The sequence below is a fragment of the Diadema setosum genome, chromosome 2 (assembly GCF_964275005.1).
Source record: "Diadema setosum chromosome 2, eeDiaSeto1, whole genome shotgun sequence".
NCBI classification, from domain to species: Eukaryota; Metazoa; Echinodermata; class Echinoidea; order Diadematoida; family Diadematidae; genus Diadema; species Diadema setosum.
In genome coordinates, this window is record NC_092686.1 from 10,421,532 (window position 1) to 10,445,499 (window position 23,968).

The 23,968-nt window shown below is 40.9% G+C and overlaps 1 protein-coding gene across 1 annotated transcript in view; it reads left to right on the plus strand.

Moving 5' to 3' along the window:
• Positions 1 to 23,968, plus strand: part of LOC140238282 (plexin-A4-like) — a 172,043-nt gene that overhangs the window by 48,144 nt on the left and 99,931 nt on the right. Inside the window, exon 4 of the mRNA XM_072318221.1 lies at positions 11,151 to 11,263. Within this exon, the coding sequence (XP_072174322.1) occupies positions 11,151 to 11,263 (113 nt within the window). The remainder of the gene's footprint in view (positions 1 to 11,150; positions 11,264 to 23,968) is intronic.

The following is a 23,968-nucleotide window of genomic DNA, read 5'->3' on the forward strand; positions in this document are numbered from 1 at the left end:
GAATGAATGAGCGATAGAGCAGCAAAAATTTAAGAAGAAAAATGATGAATAACGAAGAAATCTACAATAATTCTAATATCAATAACTCCTAGAGTGTTGTATGCTATGTGCACTACCAAAGAGCTATTTCTACCTGTCACACCCATTTGATGTTATACCCTTTACACATTTTTGTTCTCAGAAAGAAAAGAGAAATTATGTGAATTTCTTTTGAATTTGAAAGAAAGCCTGTTATTTTTCTCTGTCCTGCAGGAAACAACAGAGCTGAGGTGTGGTGCAAGAGAGAGGGTGAAAATACCTATAAATCTCTTGTCATAAAGTGTGATGTCATGTAATTCTGATAATCATCTTCTTGAATTGCTAATAGAATGAGGTGTTGTAGATATAAATGGTACCTGTGTTCAACATGACTTGAAAGAATAGAGCAAAAGCACATCAAACAGCCAAGGTTTTGTTAAAAATGGACATAAAATAAGAAAGCTATTGAATTCTCCAGTTTCACATTTCTTCCAACCAGAGACAATATTAGTTCCAAAATGCATCTATGCAAATGAGATGAGGTGATAATGACATTGCCTTACCCATCTCCAACTGACCGAAGCACAAGAAGCTCTAGAGCTTGTTCTTTAGTGGAAAAATTATTTCAAGATTAATCAGTGTATCCTTCTCACCATATTATTCTAATGTCATATCTAAGCACTGGTCATTCCCAGGGGGAGGGCATTGTAGGCAATACATTATACTGACTAAAAACAGCATTTTTGTTATTCTTATGATAATTCTTGTCTCCAGTATGGACTATTAATTGATGTTCAGGTAATGACATAATCAGCTTATTTGCATGAAATCTTATAAAACTTTACAATATCGTACCGTCTAGTCTCAAGTCTCATTTCAATGGAACTTATACAGTTGTCTTGTTTGTAATGGCTCTGTTTGTTCAAGCAAGTTTGAATATTGAGTGGGTTTTCAGTCGGGGAGACGGTCATTCCATGGCTTTCTGTACAATAAAATGTTCTCTTTCAGCTAAATTCTGTGCCCTTGACACATTCCAGCAGCAGTGCGCAGACGATATTGTGTGGCGAGAAAATTCTCGAAAGCACCAACCATTATGTTCTGCTGTTCTAAAGTGGCTGTCACATCGTGAGGAAGGGTATCGATTTTCCCCCCAATGAAGTGCGCCCCTTTTAGATACTCACTCCTCCATTGGGGGGGGGGGGGAGGGAGATTATCCGACATCTCCTTCCCCCCTTCTCTCCCATTGGCCCCTTTTATCAATGTATCTGAATCTTAGGGCTCTCCTCCCCCCCCCCCCTATCTTGCTCACTTTTTTCGCCATCATCTCAATGAAAGCCTGCCAGACCTTGAACTCGGCTCAATGAATTCTGACTCAAAGGAGCTCCGTTTTCATGCTAGCATCATTCAAGGACAACACTGTGCAAGGGAATCGATGTCTAGCGTATCCAAACGCAAACGCAAACGCAAACTCTGCACGACCATGAATGAAGAGGGCGTGATGGGATGGCATGGGAAGTGATGGGGGGGAGGGAGTATCCTCCATGAGTATGTTGCTATTGTCATGAAACTAGAAGGAGGCAAAGAATCTTCCTCTGGTCTCCTCCTCCCCCCCCCCCCCCCCCATCCCCTTTTCCCCTCTCGTTGAGGCGCTGTGAGTGTGATCATCTCCGGCAATTGCCAACAAACGAAAACGATGTCCTTGGCAATGCCGGATGGCACGCAACATTCAGGCACGCAACTGCAGGAGGGAGCAGCTACAAAATGCGAACTCTGGCCACCTCTCTGCTGATATCTTCAAGAACATTTGACTCTTCACAGTGGTGTTCAGGGGCGTTCAGAATGGAGCAAGGATAACTGTGGCAGGAGCCCTTATCGGCTGATGGATATGACATGTGCGGAGATTCTTCTCCCTCACCCCCCCCCCCTTTCCCCATGGGGCGGTTCTACTTTAGCAAAGTCTTGTCTCTCACGATAGTTATGTTGACATGATGTTTGTAAACTTAAAGATTTGCTCAAAGTTCCAGTCTTCAATGATTAGCTAATAGTTTAGCCCTTTGTAGAGGCACTCAAAAGCTAGCAATTTTTAAAAGATTAGTTGATGAATAGAATCACATGATATCTTAGGGTTTAATGCTCTATCCATGGGCTGCAGGAGTCCCAATGTACGCAAACATCATTTGGACATGGTAACAAACTTGTGCTAGATCATCGCACATTATCTGGTATGTCACTAGCACTGTATGTATTTCTTTCGTTTCTATTCCGTTTCTGTAAAACGATGAATGTTTGTGAGAGCCGAGTTTCGCGAAATTAAAATGCACGCTAAAGATCTTGTATACACTATATCAGGGCTCCACACTAACTTTTATTTTTGGTGGCCCAAAGGCAAACATCCAATCTTTTTTGGTGGCCCGATGAAGCCACCAAATTCTTCATTTCTGAAATTTTGGGGGCCCGACGTGCGTTTTTGGTGGCCTCGGGCCACCGTTAGTGTCGAGCCCTGACTATATGCATTGAGCGTTAGAGGCAACTCTCGAAAATTTCATGCTGAGAATAAGGCCGTTGGCTCCCATTTGCAAAAATTTCATGCCACAAAAGTATTGTGTTTTACAATATTCATTACCTTTGTTCTGTCTCTTTCTGTCTCTGTCTCCATCTCTTTCTCTTCCATTCATTTTTTCTTGTTCTGTCCATCATTTGTTTTCCCCCTACAACAGTGGATGTTAATTGTCTCTAACTATTAGCGCTCTGCACCAAAGTTCTTAACTGTAGGTTTTTCATATTCAGACTTGCCAATTGCACTTCCCCACCCCCCCCCCCCCCGACCATAATCTTTTTTTCTTTCTTTCTTTGGGCACTGCAAATTGCCATGTCAAGAGTATTTCACTGGTTGTAAACGTGGAATTAGGGGACGGAAATTCATATTTACCTCTCGATCTAATGCCATTAGGAGGAAAAAGAAACTCTCACCTGACATGGAGGGCATCATGCTAGATCTCACCATGAATAATTAGTGTGGAGATGGAGCTCAGGTGCTTCTAATTGCCTGAGCAGTTTCTTTTGTGGAAAAAAAATAACAAAACTGCCATTAGGATAATACACAACCACCATCACTGAAGATCTGTTCCCCCTTTTTATGCCATTAGAAATTATGGTATTATGTGAGGTTGAACGGTTTGCTGTCAATTAGAAGCAGAAAACAAATAACAGGAGAAAATAACTTATCTTCTAAGTACATATGAATATATAGTATGTCCATTATACATAGTCAACATATTTCCTGTTACAGATGAGACTACTCCGTTAGGACACTCGAGCGATCGAAGACAGTCGTTACGGACGATTATCTATTCCATTTAAAAGTAAATGTGTTCATGTCTGCACACTTGCAAAATGTCACATATGAAAAATTGAAGTGGTCCATCGTAACAGTTAAAGGCCCGGTGTGGCTCAGTAATACGACTCAATTTCTTTTGATGGGCGGCTATAATTATTTTGGACATGATGTAAACAAGCAGTGAGCTGTACAATTGCCCACATTTACAGTGTCGTTTTGACTGACAAAGTAGAAACGAATTACAAACACTTGCGGCCAGTTATGACCCACTAAAACTGTTGATGTAAGTACTGCTGCCAAAATTGTATGTGCTGTTTGATAACGACAAAAACTGAAAGATCATGTTTTTCATGGGTCTTGAGTCATCCAGCACTTTCCCTTCTTAAAATCACCTCGATCTGACTTGGTGTTTTAGTTCTTTGATGACAGTCTGACACAAAAGAAGAAGCAGAATTTGCTTCCTTGTTCTTGACAGTTAGAGTTTGTACGAACTGCACTTTGCCTCCAAATCACAGATGATTCTCAGCGAGTGCAGATATGATACCACTCTTTGCATGCCCTTCGTTGGGTTCTTGCAAATTTATTTGGGGACAAGCCTTGAAGAAAATTAAGCTTCTGGTGGCCTTGCAGTTGCGCAGGATTGGAAAAAAAAAAGGAAAGAAAGAAGGAAATGAAGCAAAGAAGCAAGGAATATCACGCTAGATCAAATTACACGGATGATTCGTGTACTTCATAAACTTCTCCTCTCGACCATGGAATATGAGTGAGACTGATGCGTTCCCGGTCCATGTCAACTCAACGAGTGGGTAAACGTTCGGAAGCACAATAAAAAGAGCCGGCGACACGCGCACAAAAGTAAATTTCCCCGAGAAAGACAAAACTTCCCCGCCCATCGAATGCAGACGTCAAAGATCGCATTTCTCCTCGCGCGAAAACATTTTCTTTTGCCAGCCCCTCCTCGTCGTGCCTCAGCCAACTTCCTCTCCGACGCTATCCAGCGTTACGCTCCTCTCCGCGTGGTCGTGTCACCCTATCTTTCTCCGCCCTTGTACTTCGCTCTTCAATTTCTGCCTCCTTGTGTTTCAATGCCGCGTTTTTCATTGCACCTCTGCGATTTCATTTCCTCTTCCTTTTCATTTCCAGCGACGGGCAAGATAAATTCCATTATCTCTGTATCCGCCTCCTCTCAGTGATACAGTGATTCAACAGAGCTGACTCCATCATAACACATGGAATCAAGTCAATAAAAGGGGCGAAAACTCTGCTTTAACCCCCCCCCCCCCACCTCCCCTCCCCACCACCCACACACATAAACCATTTCTTCCTCAGCCTTGAAAATGAAAGTCACTGCATGAGTTTTTGAAGGGTTGAAACTTTGAAACTTTGCTAGAGTCAATTTCAAGGTAAAGGGAGGGGGGTAGTTTGAGAAAGTTTCCTGTGTAAACTTTTTTTTGAGAGAGAGAGAGAGAGCAAGGGATATTACGAGGATGTGATTGGAAAGAACCAAATCGGAGAGGATAACTTTATGACCACAGAATGAGAGACAAAAAAGAAAAAATTGTGATCGAGCTGGAAAAAGAGAGAGAGAGGAGGAGGCAAGAAAGAGGTCCGTTTCTTGGAGTTTTCAGCTGCAGGCTGTAATTTTATATTTTGTTTTTCATTCAGGGATACATTGCTGCGTCGTATCGATTTTTCTCCACCTGAGAATATTATCCTGTCACTCATGCTGTTCTGTCCCTTCGGCAATATCTCTTTTCTTGCCAATCAGCATGGAAAACAGAAAAGAAAAAAAAAGAGAAATGAAAAAGGTGAAGAGTATTTGAGTTGGCATACTGTTTCATTCTCACCTACAGATCTCAGTGTTTCTTTGTGAGCATATCATCTTTCAGAAAGCACGTTTGTCTTTTTCCCCTGTCATAATTCATCCATTCTATCACCATTTGCTTTTGCTCGGTGTCCAGATTTACACAAATCTTTGGACTGTAAAGTAAACATGGGCATATGGCATTACAAATGGCTCGAAATGGAAATATGAGAGCTCTGGAAACTTCTGACCAAATGCTGATGTGAGTAGATATAGATTAAATTGTTTTGCTCCCTCGTGGCAGTGGCGGGCGATAGCTATTTTTTTTTTTTTGTATGGTGTTGAAACAAAGATCATATTTTTGTGCTTGGTAGTAATTGTTTGATGAAGTATTATGCCCTTGCTTGAATAAGCAAAAAATTTGATAATATATTCTGTACATCAGCAGTTCGTTTGAGTTTCTCTGTGTGTCCTTTGCAGAGATGTATAAAGGATGCAAGGAAATTATGCAGATTTGACATTTCTAATCCAATGTACTACAGTGTATGTGGTGAAGGATACAATTCTGTTGTTGATTCAATTCTGTTGCCACCACACAAAAGCAAGTGCATAAATCAAGGCCATTAGAATGCTCGCTTAAAAAAAAAAGCAACAACAACAACAACGAGATAGATTCAGATGCTCATCTTCATAGCTGACTTGGCCCTTGGAGAACAAGTGAGGAGGCACTCTCACCTTCTGCCTTCCTGACAACAATTGGTGGCTGTAAATCAAGATATTCTCCCCCCACTCGCTTTAATTACCAGCGGCAGCTACCAATCAGTCCCGACAGTTTGGATGAGCAGACACCCTCTGCTCATCTCATCCAAAGACCGGTCTCTTTTGGGGGGCCTCAGATAGTGAAGGACAGTGGGAGGTCGTTTGCGTACAGGAAGCCTTCTAATGGTCATATATAAATGAGTGGAATATAAACTTGTGCATATCTCATTTGTCATTTATATACTCTCCCTCTCTCTCCTCTCTCCCCAATCTCTCTCCTCTCTGTGTGTGTGTCTCTCTCTCCCTAAGTAACTATGTATTTTATATCTCCCCCTCTCTCCCCTCCCTCCTATCTATATATCCTCCACTCTCTCTTTTTTTTTTCTTAGTAATTATGTAATATTTCATATATATGTATATATATATATATATATATATATATATATATATACCCCTCCCTTGTCTTTATATATATCTCCCTCTCTCTCTTTCTCTCTCTCTCTCCATCTGTGCTTATGTGTATAGGTTACATATTGCAGGCACGATGGCCTTGTCAATTTCTCGTAGCCTATCCACCATCCATCTAAAAGGGCGACATCCTTCTCAAGACGTTCTGGTCTGTGCTGTTTATGAAATCTCATACTCTTTCATGAAGACATGCTCTAGATAATTTCAGTAGGATGACATTTTTGAAGGCACAGCAATTGTGTCAGGGATGAGAACTTAATGAATTCTGTACTTCTGTTATGTCAACCCTGTAAAGTATTCATGGTCAGTATTATTCGTTATTCAATTCATTTGTGCATAATTATATTTTGTAGTATACTTCCTGATCACATTGTTCCTAATACATTTATAGGCCTACAAATTGTTAAAGCAATGTGATTTGTGAAATGTATGCTTTTGTAGTATGTCTTAATTCTGTAGTTGAATGGAAATAAACTGTGATTAAATCGAATTGACTTGAAAGTGCTAGAAATCACAACATTAGTAGAAATGCAATTATCAAAGGTATATTCTGCAGCTCTGGAGAGCCATTAGCCTGTTTTCTTAAATTAGATTTAGGGGTGCATTTGTGTCACAGATGGGGTTAACTCTTCCATGTTTGGTCTCCAACCCTGTTTGTTCACATTTCGAATCTCCCGTTAATGTTATATGGGAAACAACCAGATATCTGTAGGTGATGGATCAACATCGAAGAGCCTTCCTACATCATTTTGAAATGATATCAACTTGCTTTATTGCAAAGTTTGTTTTGGTTTTCATTGCATCTGGAAGAGGTGATTTTCGTAAACAGCAAAGATCTTCCATTTTTCCATCAACGGTCATCGTGCTGATGGCAACATTTTCTCTCGATCATTAGTCATCCCGCTTCTCTGTAAGAGTGGTTGCTCTACGTCATTATTTTCACACCAAAGTGACCAAACTCACCGACTGACTGTCTTGTGTGGTCGCAAGAGAAGTTTGATACAATTTTACCACTGCCTGCGTTATCTGACTCTGTGCGGTGTAAAAGGACCAGTAGAAGCCCCCCACCCTTGGTTGTCGTGGTGACAAGAGTGAGTCCGGAGGACTGTGGTATTGGGAGGAGACGAGAGCAGTGAGCTTCTTAGAAGTCACTGCAGTATGTATGACTCACTCGATGTGGCATCCCTTCACGTCTGTTCTGTTGAGCTGAAATATGGCAGTGGGCTGGTGGGGGGGGGGGGGTTATATTTTTTGCATAAGTAGATAATGGGACAGAGAAAATAGATCCCGGAATAAAGTTGTTTAAGTTTTGTGAAGAACAATCATGTCACATTCCAAATGGAAGGAAATGTTGATGATCATTGCCTTCAAAACCAGAAGACTGGTAGTGAAACATTCTTATTGTCCTCAGAAAGAGAAAGTTTTCTCCAATTTTCAAATTTTGCTTTACCGAGCTTTCATTTCCTCCCTTCACCCTTTTCACTTCTTCTTCCTCCTTTCCGTGTTCTCTCAAATCAATCTGTTCACCCTTTTCTTGTTTCTTTCCTTTGTCCGTCCTGTCCTGTCCCTCTTGTTATTATGACTTTTCAGTGCCGTCCTCTCTAATTCTTTGTTCTGTGTTTTCATTAGTCCTTTCTTTTGTCTCTCATGCTCATCTTTATATCTCATCTCCCACTTCCTCCTCTATTCTCTGCTTTGTGTCCTCTACATCTTTTCCCTCATCACTTTCCCTCATCTCTCATCCCTGCTGTCAACACCCCCCCCCCCCCCCCCCGTATTTCTCTCTCATAGGCTCACTCTTCTCTCTAGTTTTCATTTTATTCTGTTATGTAATTTTGTTTTCATCCCTTCTTCCTTCTTTCCATCTTTTCTTTTTCTTTACATATCCTATTCCTCTTTTTCATCCCCTCTTCATCTTTTTTCTCCTCTTCCTCTATTCTATTCCTTTTCCTTATATTTTATTCTGTCTGTCTCATTCAAATCTCATCTTTCTTTTTAAAATTCCTTCCTTCCCTTTTCCATCTCTTGTTTCTTTTTATCCTGTCTTTTTATTTCTGTATCCTATTCCACTTTCCATCCCCTCTTTATTGTATTACTCCTCTTTCTCTTTTCCATCTCTTCATTCGTCTTTTTTCATATCCTCCTCTTTTCCATCATCTCGTTTGATTTTTATTCCCTTCCTCTTTTCTATCTCACTTCCTCTTTTCTATCCCCTCTCCTCCTCCTCCTCGCCACGTTCCTCTCCCTCTGTCTGTGGTGCCAGCCTGCCTCCTTTTTCCCCCCTCTTGTTTTGTGTCTCTGGAGCATGATGACAATTGGGATTTCCATCTTAAAATTGCAATAATTTGGTTGTTAAAATTCAAGCTTTGGCAAAAATTCTATTGAGGTATGACCGCAGCCACGGTCGAATAAACAGCCAAGTTGAAAGCCAACATCGATTGCAACAGCCTCCCTAATCCAAGTTTTGAGCCCCTCGATCCCGACAATGGAAGTTTCTGTTTTGGCATTGCTCTCACAAAAACAGTGGGTTTTCTTCTTCTTCTTCTTTGCCAATTGTGCCTTATTGGGCCTGCGATGAAATGTTGATAATTACGCCAGTTTAGGTTTCCGTCATTGGATGTAGGAGTGTGGATTATGTGGTAAGCTGTTGGGTGGTCTCATTAAAGGTAAAAACGTGGAAGATGAATTGTCTTTATGCCACAGCCATTTCCTATCAGTGATTGATGCAGCTGATCTACAGTTTTTATGAGGGATCTGCAGACGACGGTACATGTATGAGCTTTTATGCTTGCCTCTTGTGATCGTCTTATCTCTTGTTTTTCCGAAATGGTTCCTGCCCCTCATGTCATCAACTAGGATAGAGTGACGTAGAGAGACCCTGCCTTTCTCCTGCAGTTTCAAGCCATGACAGAGATAGAGCATGGAATCTTTCGCCTGTTTTGTGTCATAAACATGTCGGTTTGGAACCAGAAGGGCGCAAGAGCTCTGCAAAGTGTACAGACTGATTACCGTTTTTGTTCTGAGTGATGAATATCCATTTGTTTAGATGTTTGAAATCATGCATCTGATCTGGTGGGAGTAATTCCTTGAATCACTCTATCCTTCCCTTTAAAGTGATGTCAGAGTAAAAGGTGATTTAAAGGATGCCTGTTCTCAGAAAGCAGGTTGAAGGAAATGCAGAATGATGCAAACTAACTGTATATTGCTGTAGAGAGTTACATCTTGAATGTCATAGACAATCTGAAAATGCAAATCCATTGACTATTCTGTGTGGCCTGGTCATGTACGTATGACATCTCTTCTGTTTAAAATCCATCTTACATTATGGACACAACATGATTACCCCCCCCCCCCCCCAAGAAAAAAAAACAGTATATTCAGTGAAATGGCCATTCATCACCCCCCTGCTGCCTTTGAAGATATTCAGGGCAATAATATTCTTGATATAGTGGGAAGCACCTCTTCCCAGGGAAACTGACAATAATAAAGTGAAAGTCATGTGAAGAACATAGAGTGTATGTGAGATATACTACACAAAATGACATCACAAAACCACAGTGAGCAAGTTTTGTAGTCTCGCCATGAGATCATGCTATGGTTTGATTGCGCACAAATTTTACTTAGTTATAACAATATTTGTGTTTTATATGGGGGTTTTCTATATGGGGGTTTTCTGACACAGAGAGGGAAAAAGAGCCCCTTTCCATGTATTCGAAAGGTGTGCAAAGTGAAGATTAGGCATTGAATATCAATTTCATATCCTTGACACCGGTGTTAAGCCCATGCTGTTTTGATTAACTGTGCATTAATGTTCTTCAAGGGACTGACTACACACGCTCGTCTCAACTATGAAAAATTAACATGAGCGTGATGTGATTTTAGTGTGTGATGATTGTGTGTTGTGAGAAATATGATGATGTTTGTCTTCCAGCATCAGGTTGGGTAAAGTTTTCTTCAGAGTGATGTCCATTTTCTGGCTAATTATCCTTGGGACAACAATTTTTCATTTATGTATAATCAACTTACATTTTGGGACTGTGAATTTTGTATGGTAGCAACTTTGAATGTAAGAATGATTACCGAGTTTCAAAATATTATTATATCACATTCCCAGAATGGTTCAGGTCTTCACCTTATCACATCGTTTAAAATTTATCAGTCATTAATCCATGTAGAGTGAGAGAAGACCCCTCACTCGAGTGATCAGTTTAGTGGCAAATAGTGAATTTTGCATGAATGTCACTTGAAATGTAATACCCAGACTGTTGTTGTGCTGTAGATACATCTCAGCGTGGGCATTGGAATGCCCTTGTATGTACGATGTTAATAGCTGGCCAATTAAAGTGGCGCTATCTTCAAAGGGATGCGATCACCTCTGGTAGCCTCGATCTATCATTAAAGCAATTATGAATAGCGCCGCATGAAACATACAGTGTCGCGTAGCTTTATTTGAGGTGGACCCTCAAGACTGTAATGCACCTTTAAAAGGCTTCAGAGAGAATACTAGCATCATCCTTGTGTAGCAAGAGGGAAGAGATGGCCCAAGAGTCTTTTGGAAAGGATGCGCTCATTACCATTTAATCGCGCTCTGCCAGGAGAGCTAGAGGCCTATCAGACGTCAAAGCCTCAGAACTCTCCCTTTACGCCCGGGCAAATGAAGAAGCGGGAGGGAACCTATGTTTATTTCATTCAAATGCGATTCGCTTTCATTCTCACTTACCCCTCTTTCCCGTCTCACTCTCTCTCATCTGATCCTACCGACAGATCACCAAGGTACCCGTAGAGGAATGCGGTAACTACACGACGTGCGAGGAGTGTCTAGGGGACCCGCACGGGGTTGGTGACCCGTACTGTGGCTGGTGCACGCTGCAGAGAAGGTAAGATAACGCTGGATTCGTTTTGCTTGTTTGTTTGTTTGTTTGTTCATGTGTTTGTTCATGTGTTTGTTTCTGTTGAAGCATAGTTGATGGTTCAGAAGGGAATCGTGGTGGAATGCCTCTCTGGCGTGAACCCTTTAGCAATTGCTCAAAAAAAATTAATCACGTGTGGTGCTGATGTTTGATGAATGTAATGGCTTTGTTGAAGATATATGCAGTTGTCATTGCGTCAAAGCCATCAACAGAACAAATGAGCCGAATTAATGTGTGATGAATCCAGCATGCCTCAGTGCTCACATGCACATCGATTGTGGAGGCCTAGTCGGTCCAAGGTCATTGTAGACTTTTATCATACGGATGCAGAACTTGTTGATACATGTTATGTGTGTGGTTCACATTGCGTGCATGAAGAGTTAGTTATTTCAGCTCAGTGTTCCGTGCTTCCTTTTCAGTAATCCTACTATGAAAGAAGGAGTGATACATGTATGTAGGCCTACATGTAATCCTACAGCAATGACCTCTACTGCTAAACTAAATCTAGCGCTCGCAGATAAGCACTGTATCAAAGGAATTCAACCTGGTGGATGAGGGCATATTTTAGCATATTTAAAGTGGAGGTGTTCGATTTTTCTGGACTTCTGAACAAAGTCCGAGCACAACCGCAATGTATGTATATGTACAAGGATGCTCATGCAAAACATTGCTCCAAATGACTCAAGTAGAATGTAACAAGAGACTGTATTTATTTTTTCCTTTCTATCGTCATGTCCTCGGGACGTGTGAATGGATTGTAACGGAGGAATTACGACTGGCAGAAAGTCATGAAGTTGTCTCTCATTAAAAGTCGATGACATGAATGCATAATCGTTTGTGGAGGCGTCAAATCTCATGATTATACAACATTCACTTATTAGCTGGTGCCTGGTACATCCGTATCACCTGCCCGTGCAGAGTTGGCTTGTGCGTTTGCTAAGTTTCTCAGCGGGCACAGCGCTGGGACAATGTGTAGCGTAATTGTCTACGCGTGACTTCAGGTACGAGGATCAAAATGTGTGATTTCTGGAAACCATTACACCCGTGTCGTGAGAAAGGTGCGAGCTAGTGCATTTGAGATTCCTTATCGATAACGACTAAGCAAAGGCCCAACCCCCCCCCCCCAAAAAAAAAAAAAAAAAAATGAAAGCGAGAAATAGCTAGACTCCATGCGAGAACACACATTATGCACAGATCGTTGAAGCGCGGCGGCACCCAATGCCCACATGACTGGTTATGTTGCTTACTGCCACCAGATCAGCACCTGAAATTTCACACTCACATGGAGATATTCTCACTCGATCGTCGCGGATGCTTTGCATGCCGGCTTTGACGAATATTTTGCCGAATATTTGCTGTGCAATGTAGTGCTTCCCCCCCCCCCACCCTTTTGCACGGCCTCAGGTAGAGGCGCAAATCTTATCAGTTGTGACTGGTTCTTTGGGATTTCTAGTATTACTGCATTTGTAGATACACTGTACACTGAGTGAGAGAACATGGCAACAACTCGATGAAAAGCAGCCACAAAATAAGGAAGGACTGAAATGATGACAGCCCCAAGTGATGAAATATGTCTCCAGATCTCTCAAGTGACGATTTTATATGAGTCTTTCAAGTTCAGGGAGGTATGTGATGATGTTCTGGGATACTGAGTTTATATCGGGAGAGATTTGACATTTCATTGGAAGTGAGGTGAAGAATTCAGTGGCCGGATGGCAGTCTTGTGCTGGTTTAATTTATATTAGCTTTCAGTTTGAAGATGTTCTTGCAGTTGGCATTAAAAAGAAGAAGTGATTCAGAGGTGAAAGTCATCTGGCACAATCTTTATCAAGATACTGCTGAACTATGATGTGCAGTCTATTTGTATATGTGTGGGATAGTGTAAGTGTAGAAAGCGTTTTGGATGAATTTTTCAACGTACCTTTCCTCGTTCCGTGATTATTTCAAAGATCCGGAGTGGTACTGATGATAATGAATGTGTGTGTATTCACATGGATGCTATTCATGGCTTAAAATGAGGCATACGTAATGTACTTTGGGGAAACATAAATCTTGCGATGAGATGAGTGAGTGGATTAATGAATGCGCAGCCATCCTGACCCACGCGTAATGACATCCCGCCGACACCCGATACGAGCCACAGGTGAAATTTGGCGCCGACACGCAAGACGGGGGCCGGCGGAATTTTACCTGGTACACACGTGCTTGTGTTGGTAGTAAGACAAATGCTGACTCGTCTCGAATTCTTTGTGCCTCGCCATTATGAAAACCGCTCTGAAATGTGCACGGGAGCGTGGATGAGAGATCTTGCCCGTGTGACCCGATACTCCCCGCGCAGCACAACGCAGCGCGGAGGAGGCATGGTAACAGAATGAAGCAGAGCTGCGGCTCTGAAACTCCCCATGAACACATCAGTGTAAATCATCTGAGCATGACACACGTTTCAGTCAGGCTGCAGAGGTTGATCTCGTACGAGTGAAGCCAGAAGTTGATGTTATAAAAGTTCACAAATCAAAAAGACTGCCATCAGAATCAAGGTGTGTCTAGAAGAATCAAGCTGTGGTTATCACTCTCAGTATACTGTATATACCGAGAACAATATATCATGCAGTGCATCTTTTAGATTGTTCAGTCCCAAGTTTCATCCAGAGCTTAGATTATGCATGTAATGTAAAAGCATACCACAACTAGAGCATGAATGCTCAGCAAGAACAGACCATTATCAACAATACGATGTAGGCCTACTTGGGAGCTGTGTATAATGTGTCAGGTGTACAAAGCTGATCAAAAGCTCAGATGGGGTTTGAATTTCAATCAGTATTGAAAAAGAAGCCAGTTCACAGTTAGCTCATGGGCACATTGGTACAAATGACCCTTCTTTTTTTTCAGCTGGTGTACAGGCACTTCACTCATTTTCAAAGCAGCATGATTCATAAGCATGCCCACAATTTATGGAATTCATGTTTAAACAAAGAATGAACTTCCGCAGAACAGGCAGGCAGTCATTCATTTCATTGTTTTGTGTTGCATGCATTAATAAACAAACTTTCTACCAACAGTTGCTAAATACTGGGTTGCTGTCTGGTGGATGTGCTAGTGAGCACCAAGGATGACATGAATGATAATTACATCAGGGGTGCTTATCTCAGTGAATTAAAAGCAAAACAAAAACAAACAGGCCTGATTGTACCAATGACCATTTTCTGTTCATGTGCAAAGTGGAACTGTAAACTGGCTTATTCTGTCATTTTAAAGGAAAGGATATGATAAAGCTGCCGAGTAGGAATTTCTCAAAGGGAGTTGAAACTTAGCGGAACGTACATTTATCATCCCTTGCAGAGAGATCCACCACTATCTTTCAAGCGTATCACCAGCATGTCATCTTTTATATATTGCCAAACTTTATTGCCTTTTGATAGTCGCGCTATGTATCCCTTTGTCTGAAATGAGCTCAGAAAGGAAGCGTACCATTAGGTTTATTGTAAGACATTAATCCCCACCCGTCACGTAGTGGCGGAATTGCACTTGAGAATGCATGAATTGTACTCGCTTCCCCTGCAGCGTCCAAACAAAAGCAAAAAAACATTTACACCCAGCCAGCAAATGTAAGGAAGAAACTGGGAGGGCTGATTCATTGCGATCAGGTGGGCTAGACGCAAACTTACGAGCAATAAATCCAGAAATTGAAGTTCGATCCTCCTCCCCACCCCCACAGACCGTAATCAGAAAGAACTTGTGCAGCAAAGACAAAACTCAAGTTCAGTCCATCCGCAGCCATTTTATTTCATTCTATTTTGTTTTATGTGTCTTGTCAGCAGCAAAAAAAAAAAGGACCCAAACGGAAAAAAAAAATACCTCAACCCTCCTGAGAATTCTGACTCAAAAGATTTGGATGAAAGAGAATACGGGGGATAGATTTTTTTTTTCTACCCCACCGCCAGATTCAAGTTTAGTGTTATTTCCCTTGGGTGTCAGTCTTTGCAGAAAGAGTTTTCAGTATCCACATCATTAAAAGAGAAGTGATTCAGAGGGCTGTCTGTGGACAGGTATCATGAAATATGTCAACAGGGAGGAGAAACTCAACAGATTTTTCTCTCCCTTTTTTCTTTTCATTTCCGCTTGTGTGGTACAGTAGATGCGAGCATTTTGCCTCTATGCCGCAACAGGCTAGCCAAAGAAAGAGTAACATTAGAATCACTTTTTTGTCCCTATCTCTCTCCCTGTCTTTCTCATTCTCAACTACACTGTGTATCTTTCTCTTTCCTTCCATCACACAACACTCACATCCCTTTCACATATGCTCCAAATTCACAGTTTTTGAAAGTCAATTTTTGCTATACAATACAAAAATTGTTGATTCTTATTTTTGGACCAAAAAATGAGGGTTAACTGTTGTAATATGCATCGTAATGCCAAAAATCGGTCCAGTTTAAAAAAATTTTTGAACTCACAATAATTTGTTTGCATTGTGTGTTTGAACAGCATACAAAGAAATTGTCGTTTCTTCTTCTTTTTTTTTTCAGTCCCATGAATCCAATATGCCGAATTTTGTTGCTGAGTGATTTGTTTTTGTTTTTGTTTTTGTTCTTTGTTTTTGGTCATGTGAGAACAATGACAAATAAAATCAATTTGTGCATTGGAATGGAAAAACCAATAAACCTGTATTTGGATGCGGTTAACACACAACATGCATAATACAAATGCTCTCATATTTTGTAGTAAGCTACACACAGTTAACCAAAATTTTAAACAGGTTCAATATTTGTTTTATAAGTCGTATTCTCTTCCTGCATTGTAGCCTTTTGACTGAAAGAGAGGATGAGCCTAACCCAATTTATTAGCTCTGGCAGAATTCCCCATGGGGAGAGCTAGATGCTTGGCAAGAGATTTTGAGTTTAATTATTACAACTTGAGTGGGCCTCAACCGGGAGTGAAGTAGGCATTTCATTTAATCGAAGACGGGGTATCCCCTTCAGATTATTTTGAGCACCATGTTCACCAGGGCACACACATACCCACACACACATACACACGCACTCACTGATATTTGCTCGAGCCATGGAGCTACTAATAGTAGCTCCATGCTCGAGCTGAGCACCAGTGAAGTATAAATGTACTTTGTAAGTCCCGCATGCATCCCATGTTCCGTTGCATGGAAAATGAACTACTCGCATTCGTTTTCATCCTAAGCTGCACGGAGATGGCATTCATGAAGATTGGCCATTTATTTACTGCATTACTGTAATTTCTGCCATATAATATAGTTTTTTCCAGATTTCTACTTGTTTGTTCTTTTTCTAATATTTTTTGTAAAATGATTTTGGAATAGAGGCTCAAGGGCATAGCATCATTTTGTTCAGGTTTTTGTAATTTGCCTTCAATTTCTTTAAGGGGGAGTGGGGTACAAGAGGATAGATCAACTTGTGTATTAGACTGCTTACTATTTTCCGTCTTTTAGATATGAAGTTTCTGATAAAATGCTGTCTGTGTTGTGTTCCAAGTAGTTGATTATCTAAACTCTGCTATCTGTCATGTATTGTTTTGCTGGAACAGAAGGAAAGGAAATCAAACACAAGCTTTAACTAGATGTTTTGTACATTGAAGGCCTACCATCATCAATACAGATATGTGGGACTATCGGTAGCAAATTCAACTCATCCCCCCCCCCCCCAAAAAAAAAAAGGGGGATGTGAAGCATTTTTGTGTGGATATGATATTGATTGTCTGGCATTCTTTTAAGTTTCATGCATCAACTTTTTTTGCATGCTTGTTACATGATGTTATAGGATGTGCGATCTACAGCCTACAATCTTTTAAATTTTTGGCTAATTCCATGTGCTACCCTCTCTAACCTGAAAGTCTGCTGTGATTTCAAAGTAGTAGATAACAATATCAAAAGAAAATGTAGGTGGAAATTCACAAATCTTTTTCATAAACAGTGCACATTCCCTTAACCTATCGCTGAGATATTTGTGGTCAAGTAAATATATTACTCTGTCTTCTTGCAAAGAAGCAAGTTCAAGTACTCTTTTCGACGTCCAGAAGGAAATGAATTTTTTTGCGCACAGCGCTCGATGCTCACTTTATTCTGCCCCCCCCCCCCCCCCCCCCCATCGTGCCTGTGTGTTTGTAGTTTATTGTTACATTGAGAGAATGTGGGCAGAGCTTTCACAATTGCACAACTTGACTCTGTGGTGAACTCGCCATTATCAACGCTCTTGTGGTTTTCAAGGTTGTAAATCAGAACAATAGTTGTGAAATGCATATATTGCACAATAATGTGGTGCCATCTATCTTAAATAGATTAAATAGACAGGATGGGCGAAATTATAAATACTGAATGAAGTGGGGGTAAAGAAATTTATTGTGTACTTGTTGTTCCTGGTTCGCCGTGGCGTGTCTAATATTCGGTTTAGCCGAGCGTGTGCCCGTCTTGCCTCCGTTCAAGCGCGGGGTAGGTTATTAACTTCTCCGCTCATGATATGACGAGATCCAATGTGCCATCTCTATTACACGGAGAGCATGCCCCAACCATGTTTGACATGAATGTGGCTGTAATCAAATTTTGCTGTGAAGGCGTGCAATATTTCCAAATTTTCCTTGCTCCCTCCGCTCTCCCTCCATTTTTCTTGGTGGTCTTCTTTCTCATAACGCATCCCCACTACAGCTTCTCACACGGACCAGGAATGTGAATCTAATGAGGGATGCTATCAAACTATTACTTGTTGGGTAATTTTAGTGCACATGGCAAATTTGAGAGGCTCATATGAGCAGCCAAATATCTGGGGTCAACTGAGGATAGATTATTAAAGATATTGCAGTGAACAAGCATCAAGGTTAGGAAAAAAAAAAGATAAAATATAGATTCATTTTGGTGATGAAATCTCAAAGCAAAGCATGACAAACTTGTATGCTAAGAATTGTTATGCTTTGGTCAAGCAATGTGTGAGGGCATAATCCCATTTTTTTTTTTTTAAGGGCAAGAGATAACAAAAAGGACACTTTTTTGTTCATGTGGACAATTTTAATGAGAAGAGTAACCTCTTTTGTTTCAAGGGCATATAGGAGTCAACAGGAAGTCATGGTTCACTCATTGATAGGCTTCTGAAATGACACCCTCGGAGTTATATCGGCAGCTTCCTTGCTCCGAAAATACAAATCTTAGCCGCAAAAACAAAACAAGGCACATTAGACACGCTTGCGTGCTGCTAAAGCTGGGTATCTATAGGGATATTGCAAATAATTGAGGGCCAAATATGATACGGAGCGAAAAAAAGGAAATGCAATTGCTGGGCCTAGTGTAGTAGTGCACTCAGACTCACAGAAATGTAAACCATTCGATAAGGGATGTGATGGTTTGGGGGGGGGGGATAGAGTTGGGGAGGAAGAGGAGGAGGAGCGCACTAGCTTACGTTCATCAGTCAACTTCAGCCCCCATTGTAAGGATGAGTTCCCAGTTGATGGAATGTCAACATGCCGTGACTCACTGGAGCTGGGGTTGCACCCTGGTGATCTGGAGCTCACAGGGAGAAGTGATGATGCCAGGAAAGAGGTTATTGGGGGGGGGGGGGTATAAGGGAAGAAGGAGGTGGAGGGGGGAGGGGGAGGCAAGGGAGGAAGATGAGGCAGGGGGAAGGAATAGTTTTCTTGGGTCACGCAGACTGCGAATCAGGAGGGGATTGGCCCGATGGTATTGACACCATTACTCTCATTCAGGTAGAGGCACAAACCAAGTGATCCCAGTCTTCTCGTACAATGGAGGCGGGCGAAGACAGCTGCTGTGATAGTAGATTGATACAAACCCAGTCTCCCATTTGGATAAAATATACTGGGAGCGATTTGCTCTCCATAAATGTAGGGAAGCTGTCTGCATGGACGCTGAGAGATATTCGGTCGTATTGCATCGTATATGGTTTCACCTTTTGGTGTGGTGAAGATTCATCAGATCATATCAGCTACCAAGTGCAAATTTTGATATCTATTTTTATGTCAACTTTCCACATGTGAAAAAAAAAGAGAAGCAAGAGTGTTTTCTCTACAAGACTCTGACAGAGATTAATAAATGATGCTCTTCTGTGTGTTGATTGACTGTAGCAGACAAACTGATAGCGTGATCCTTGTACTAAGGCTATGTAGCCATGTAGCAGTGAACTGTATCTGATGTACGTGTTAACGCTGTGAATGACTTATTACATCTAGCACGGTTATTGGGCTCATTACATGTTCATCTATCATGTAGAGAAGTCAAACATCTGAAGTAACCGCTGTCCTACTAAATCATATTTGCATCACTTGCAATGGAATTTTAATTATGAGTAGTCTCCTTCCATGCATTGCACATAATGCATAGGAATGGAAAGTCACGTACATTAAAACGCTATGTTTCATGTTGCCCTAAGAACTGACTGATATTACTATTTTGTATAAAGGACTTGGGACATTCAATTGTATTTTGTGCTGCAGCGCTGTAAGATTAGCTTGAAGTGAATCAAGCCTTTAAATTATACAGGGACCCCATCTGTATCTCGGATGACAAGCTACAAGTCACAGTGGATGAATTCATCCATGAGGCATTCAGTGGATAAGGATTTTCTAGAATCGGGAGGATAATGATGAGTTTTTATTCCTTTCCCATCCCCCATGTGGTTTAACTTCATGCCGACAGCCCTAACTGTCTAGTTTCACTCCCTGCCATCCAAGTCCCAAGTTGTGGTATTTATCAGTCAAGTTTAGAGAATGATGCAGGTGCAGACATTTGATGCTATTTTCTTTCCTACCCACTACGTTTCCGTTTACTTCATCTCAATCAGAAACCTGTGACCCTTTACCCTCTGACTCGGAGCGCTACTGTCACTGCCATTGATTGGTTTTATTTGCATTTCCTAAGAGGAAAGTACAGCCAAACATGTTTTTTCTCCATTGCAACCACAAGGGCTTGTGCATTTTCTGAGTGACCTCAGCTCTTAAGAATTTGTTTTGTTTTGTTCACATGGGCCACTGATTTGTCAGAAGAGAAAAGAAAGAGAGAATAAACACAAATATGTACATTAGCTGTATGTACTGATCGTAGGTTTGCCATGCTTGATTTGTTTCCATGTAGATTTCGTATTAATGAAGTTTTAATGACACTGCATTCTGAGATGCATTTCAGCAAAGAAAAGTGGCAGAATATACACGGTACTTTGTCAAGGAATTTTATCTATTTTTACTGTGGAATATAACTTTTGGTGAATGCAACTTCCACATGTATAGGCTAATTGTGTACTTGAAAATGAAGAGAATTAGTAAAGGCATTAGTATGCAGTGGGTTAAACAGTGTTTCTGTTACCACTTCATTCATTCATTCATATTGTATGCATTTCATTTATTTAAAAAGAATATGACCTGCATTGCTTACAAATTATTAACATATGATTTATTAATGTATACTTTGTATTTGTATTACTCTTTTGTTGGATAGAAAACAAGCTCAATTGAATTGAACTGAATCAAATGGAACTGAAATAGAATCCACACCATGACCCATTTGCATTGGCTGCATTTACCACATGTTTCTTTGCGAAAGGAATTTTCGGCAGGTATTTTTATCAAGCAAATGGATTAGCAGTTTTTCTTCCCTCGATCCTAACAGGTCTATCACGCTGTGTGTACAAAGTTTATTCACAGTGAGGCCGTATATAATGGAGAAGGTGTTAATGTATTTAATGTATTTTTGCAGGGGTTTTTTTCTCCTTTTTTTTTTCTTTAAAGTCGCCGGAAACGAACACCATGGGATGCCAGGCTGTTCATTTCATACCACACTTAACCTTTGCTTCTGTTTGTCTGTTACTTTTTTCGCTGTGCAATTTCAGCGAAATGAGTGTGCAAATATTTTGGAGATAGACAGCACACGAGCACGAGCTTCCCCAACTGCATGCTCCATTTAGAATTTCATCAAAGGAATGCTGGGTTGTTCAAAAAAAAAAAAAAAAAGAGAGAGAGAAAGCAATCATCCATAATTCAAAAATGTAAGGGAAGAAGAACAGGAAGTGCTTCTTTCTGCCTTTTTCTTTTTCTTTTTCTTTTTTCGGAAATCTCTTTCGGCAGGCATATTTTCTACCATCCTTTGAAGATTCGGGCAAAGTATTCAGGGCTGCCTCTCCCGTCTGGAAGGTCAAGTGGCCTTGGAAGTAGGTCTGAAAGTGGCTGGGGAAAGTGCATGAGACGTGATGAGCCAAGTATGGCTCCATTCACACCAAAAATAAAAAGCACGGTAAAGTTATCATCTTTTTTAAACTGTATCAGTTTTAGATTCAGAAAGAGCCATCTATCTGACATGTATTGTACCGTAGTCCTCATGAGACCTGTGAGATCGGCGCGAGTCGGATACGTTTTTGTCTGACGTGAATAGATGATAGATTTCGCCCTCGGAGCTATTCTTGTCATGTTCGCATTGCATTTGCTTGTACACTGTTCTTGTGGGATGTATTTTTGAAAGTGTTCTGTGAGTTCTTGAAATAAACAAATTGAAAAACAGCCTAGCATAGAAATGTTTGACAGACTTGTAGATCCCCCCTCCTAAACAAAACAATATATAGAAACCAAACAAGCTATTTTTGGTATGTCAATCCCTTTTACCAAACTGCTTTTATCGGTGACTGTCTCTTGACGCTTAGTTTTCTTTATTTTTTGCTTTGTTTTGAATGAGCATTAATGTTCTATTTCTGTGCACATGGACCATTTAGCAAACTGGAGCAATCAATTTTTCCTCCTTTCTTCCCCATTTGTTGGACAAGATCGGAATTACATATTTACGTCAAGTTACAGAGGAGGTGCCTTTCTGATTCATCATGTCTAAAATTTTGTATCCATATTTGTCCCTTTATTGTCTATATTTGCCCCTTTTTCATCTCTTTATCTTTTTTTTCCTCTCTCATTTTGGTCCTTAGAGGCCCCGACATCAGAAAGCCAGTCACGTAGAAAACTGGGTGTGCTCATATTTTCCAAAACAACCCTAGTAACTCAGGTGACCCACATAAAGATATTGTCACATCATCTTGCCTCGCAAACCTTAAAATTGTATTTTTCAAAAAAATGAAAGAAAAGGGGAAGAGTAGGGAAAGTCAAAAAATCCTGGCTAGAAAATCAACTGCGACGTGTGCTATGTGTTGTCATCATTATCATGATCATTATCATTATCATTATCATTATTACTTGTTTGCTAGTGTGGTTTTGAAGTTTGACCATGTTCTGTTTGTTGTAGGTTTTGTAATTTTCTTAGAGCATATTTGTTTGTTTTAGTTGTATGTCTTGTGTTTCTTAATCATAATTTCTTCAGATGTGTACACCCCAGCCTACTTCCAAGTCTGCAGGCCGTGAGAATGGTGGCTTTCTCGTGCAAAATTTGGAACAAAAATATCTCATTAGGGGTTGATGGATGATTCTTATGTTGGCATGCATGTAAAAGGCAATTAGAGGCATTAGATCTCCCTCGATCTTTCTCCTCCTTTTGATCCCTCTCCCTCTTTCGTGATCTCGCCAGAACTCATCGATTCTCCCCGCAAATCACAGTCGATTTCAAGCTCGAATGAGTGACTCGCTTCCATCGAGGTAAACCGCACAAAAGACAGACACACTTTTTTGAAATCCTAATTAAACCTCACAAAAGGAAGGCCTACAGCTAACTTTTTCTTTTTTGATTAGTGGGGAGCCTCAGATGCTGGCAAATTCTTGACTCTCTCGGAAGAAGAAAAGGGGCGAAGAAAAAGACACAAAGTAAAAAAAATTTATTGTCTTGAAAGAAGAATCACAATTGAACCCTGGCTTTTTGGTTGGAAAGACAAAACGAGCAAGACTCCTTTGTTTCCACTTAGCGCTAATTCTACCGCAATTTGCGAACGAAAAAAAAAAAGAAAAGTAAAAAGGCAAGAGAAGGAGGGCAGGGAGCCCTCGCGACAATTCACTGCATGCCCGCTCAATATTGGCAGCCGCGCTGACGTTATTGAGCGCAAGATTCGACGTGGCTCTCATTAAGGCAGCTGACGGGATTGAAGACAAAGAGACCTCGCTCCCAAGGATGCGCTCGCTGACCTTGCAACCCGAAACATTCGAATGCAGGTAGAGGTCTAATCTTGTCCCGGTGTACTTTCACTTCATACATAAGGTTGGGGAGGTGGGGGGGGGGGGGTATGCTGCACAAGCTGAATGGATGTTATATTATTATAAAGCTTTGCCCAGATTTTTACACTTGTTTTTCGATATATTTCTTTTTTTCCCTGTCGCTACTGATGCGTGTTTGCTTGGTGATCCAAGATCCAATGTGTGATCAATGGCGGAAGTGTGAAATCTGCAATTGTCCCACCGGACCATCTTGATCGAGAAGAAAAGGGGGGCACGACTCCGGAGAAGTCAGGTCGAGTGGTAGAAAGTCTCGCCACAAGGAGCCGTTTTGCATCGGCCGTGAAGGGATTCAGCCAAATGCAGGACTCTTTTTTTTTAAAGAGTCCCTGCCGAATCTTTCATTTTGATTTTTACGTTTTGCTTGCTTTGATGGAAAAGGATACTAGCAGTAACAGGACACAAACAGCGCCGTCAAGCAGACGACAAAATTTTGACAGGTTTTGTTGCACCTACTACTCTCAGGGGAAATGAAGTAGTTAATTAGTATAAGAGATCGAGAGAAGGAAGAGGAAG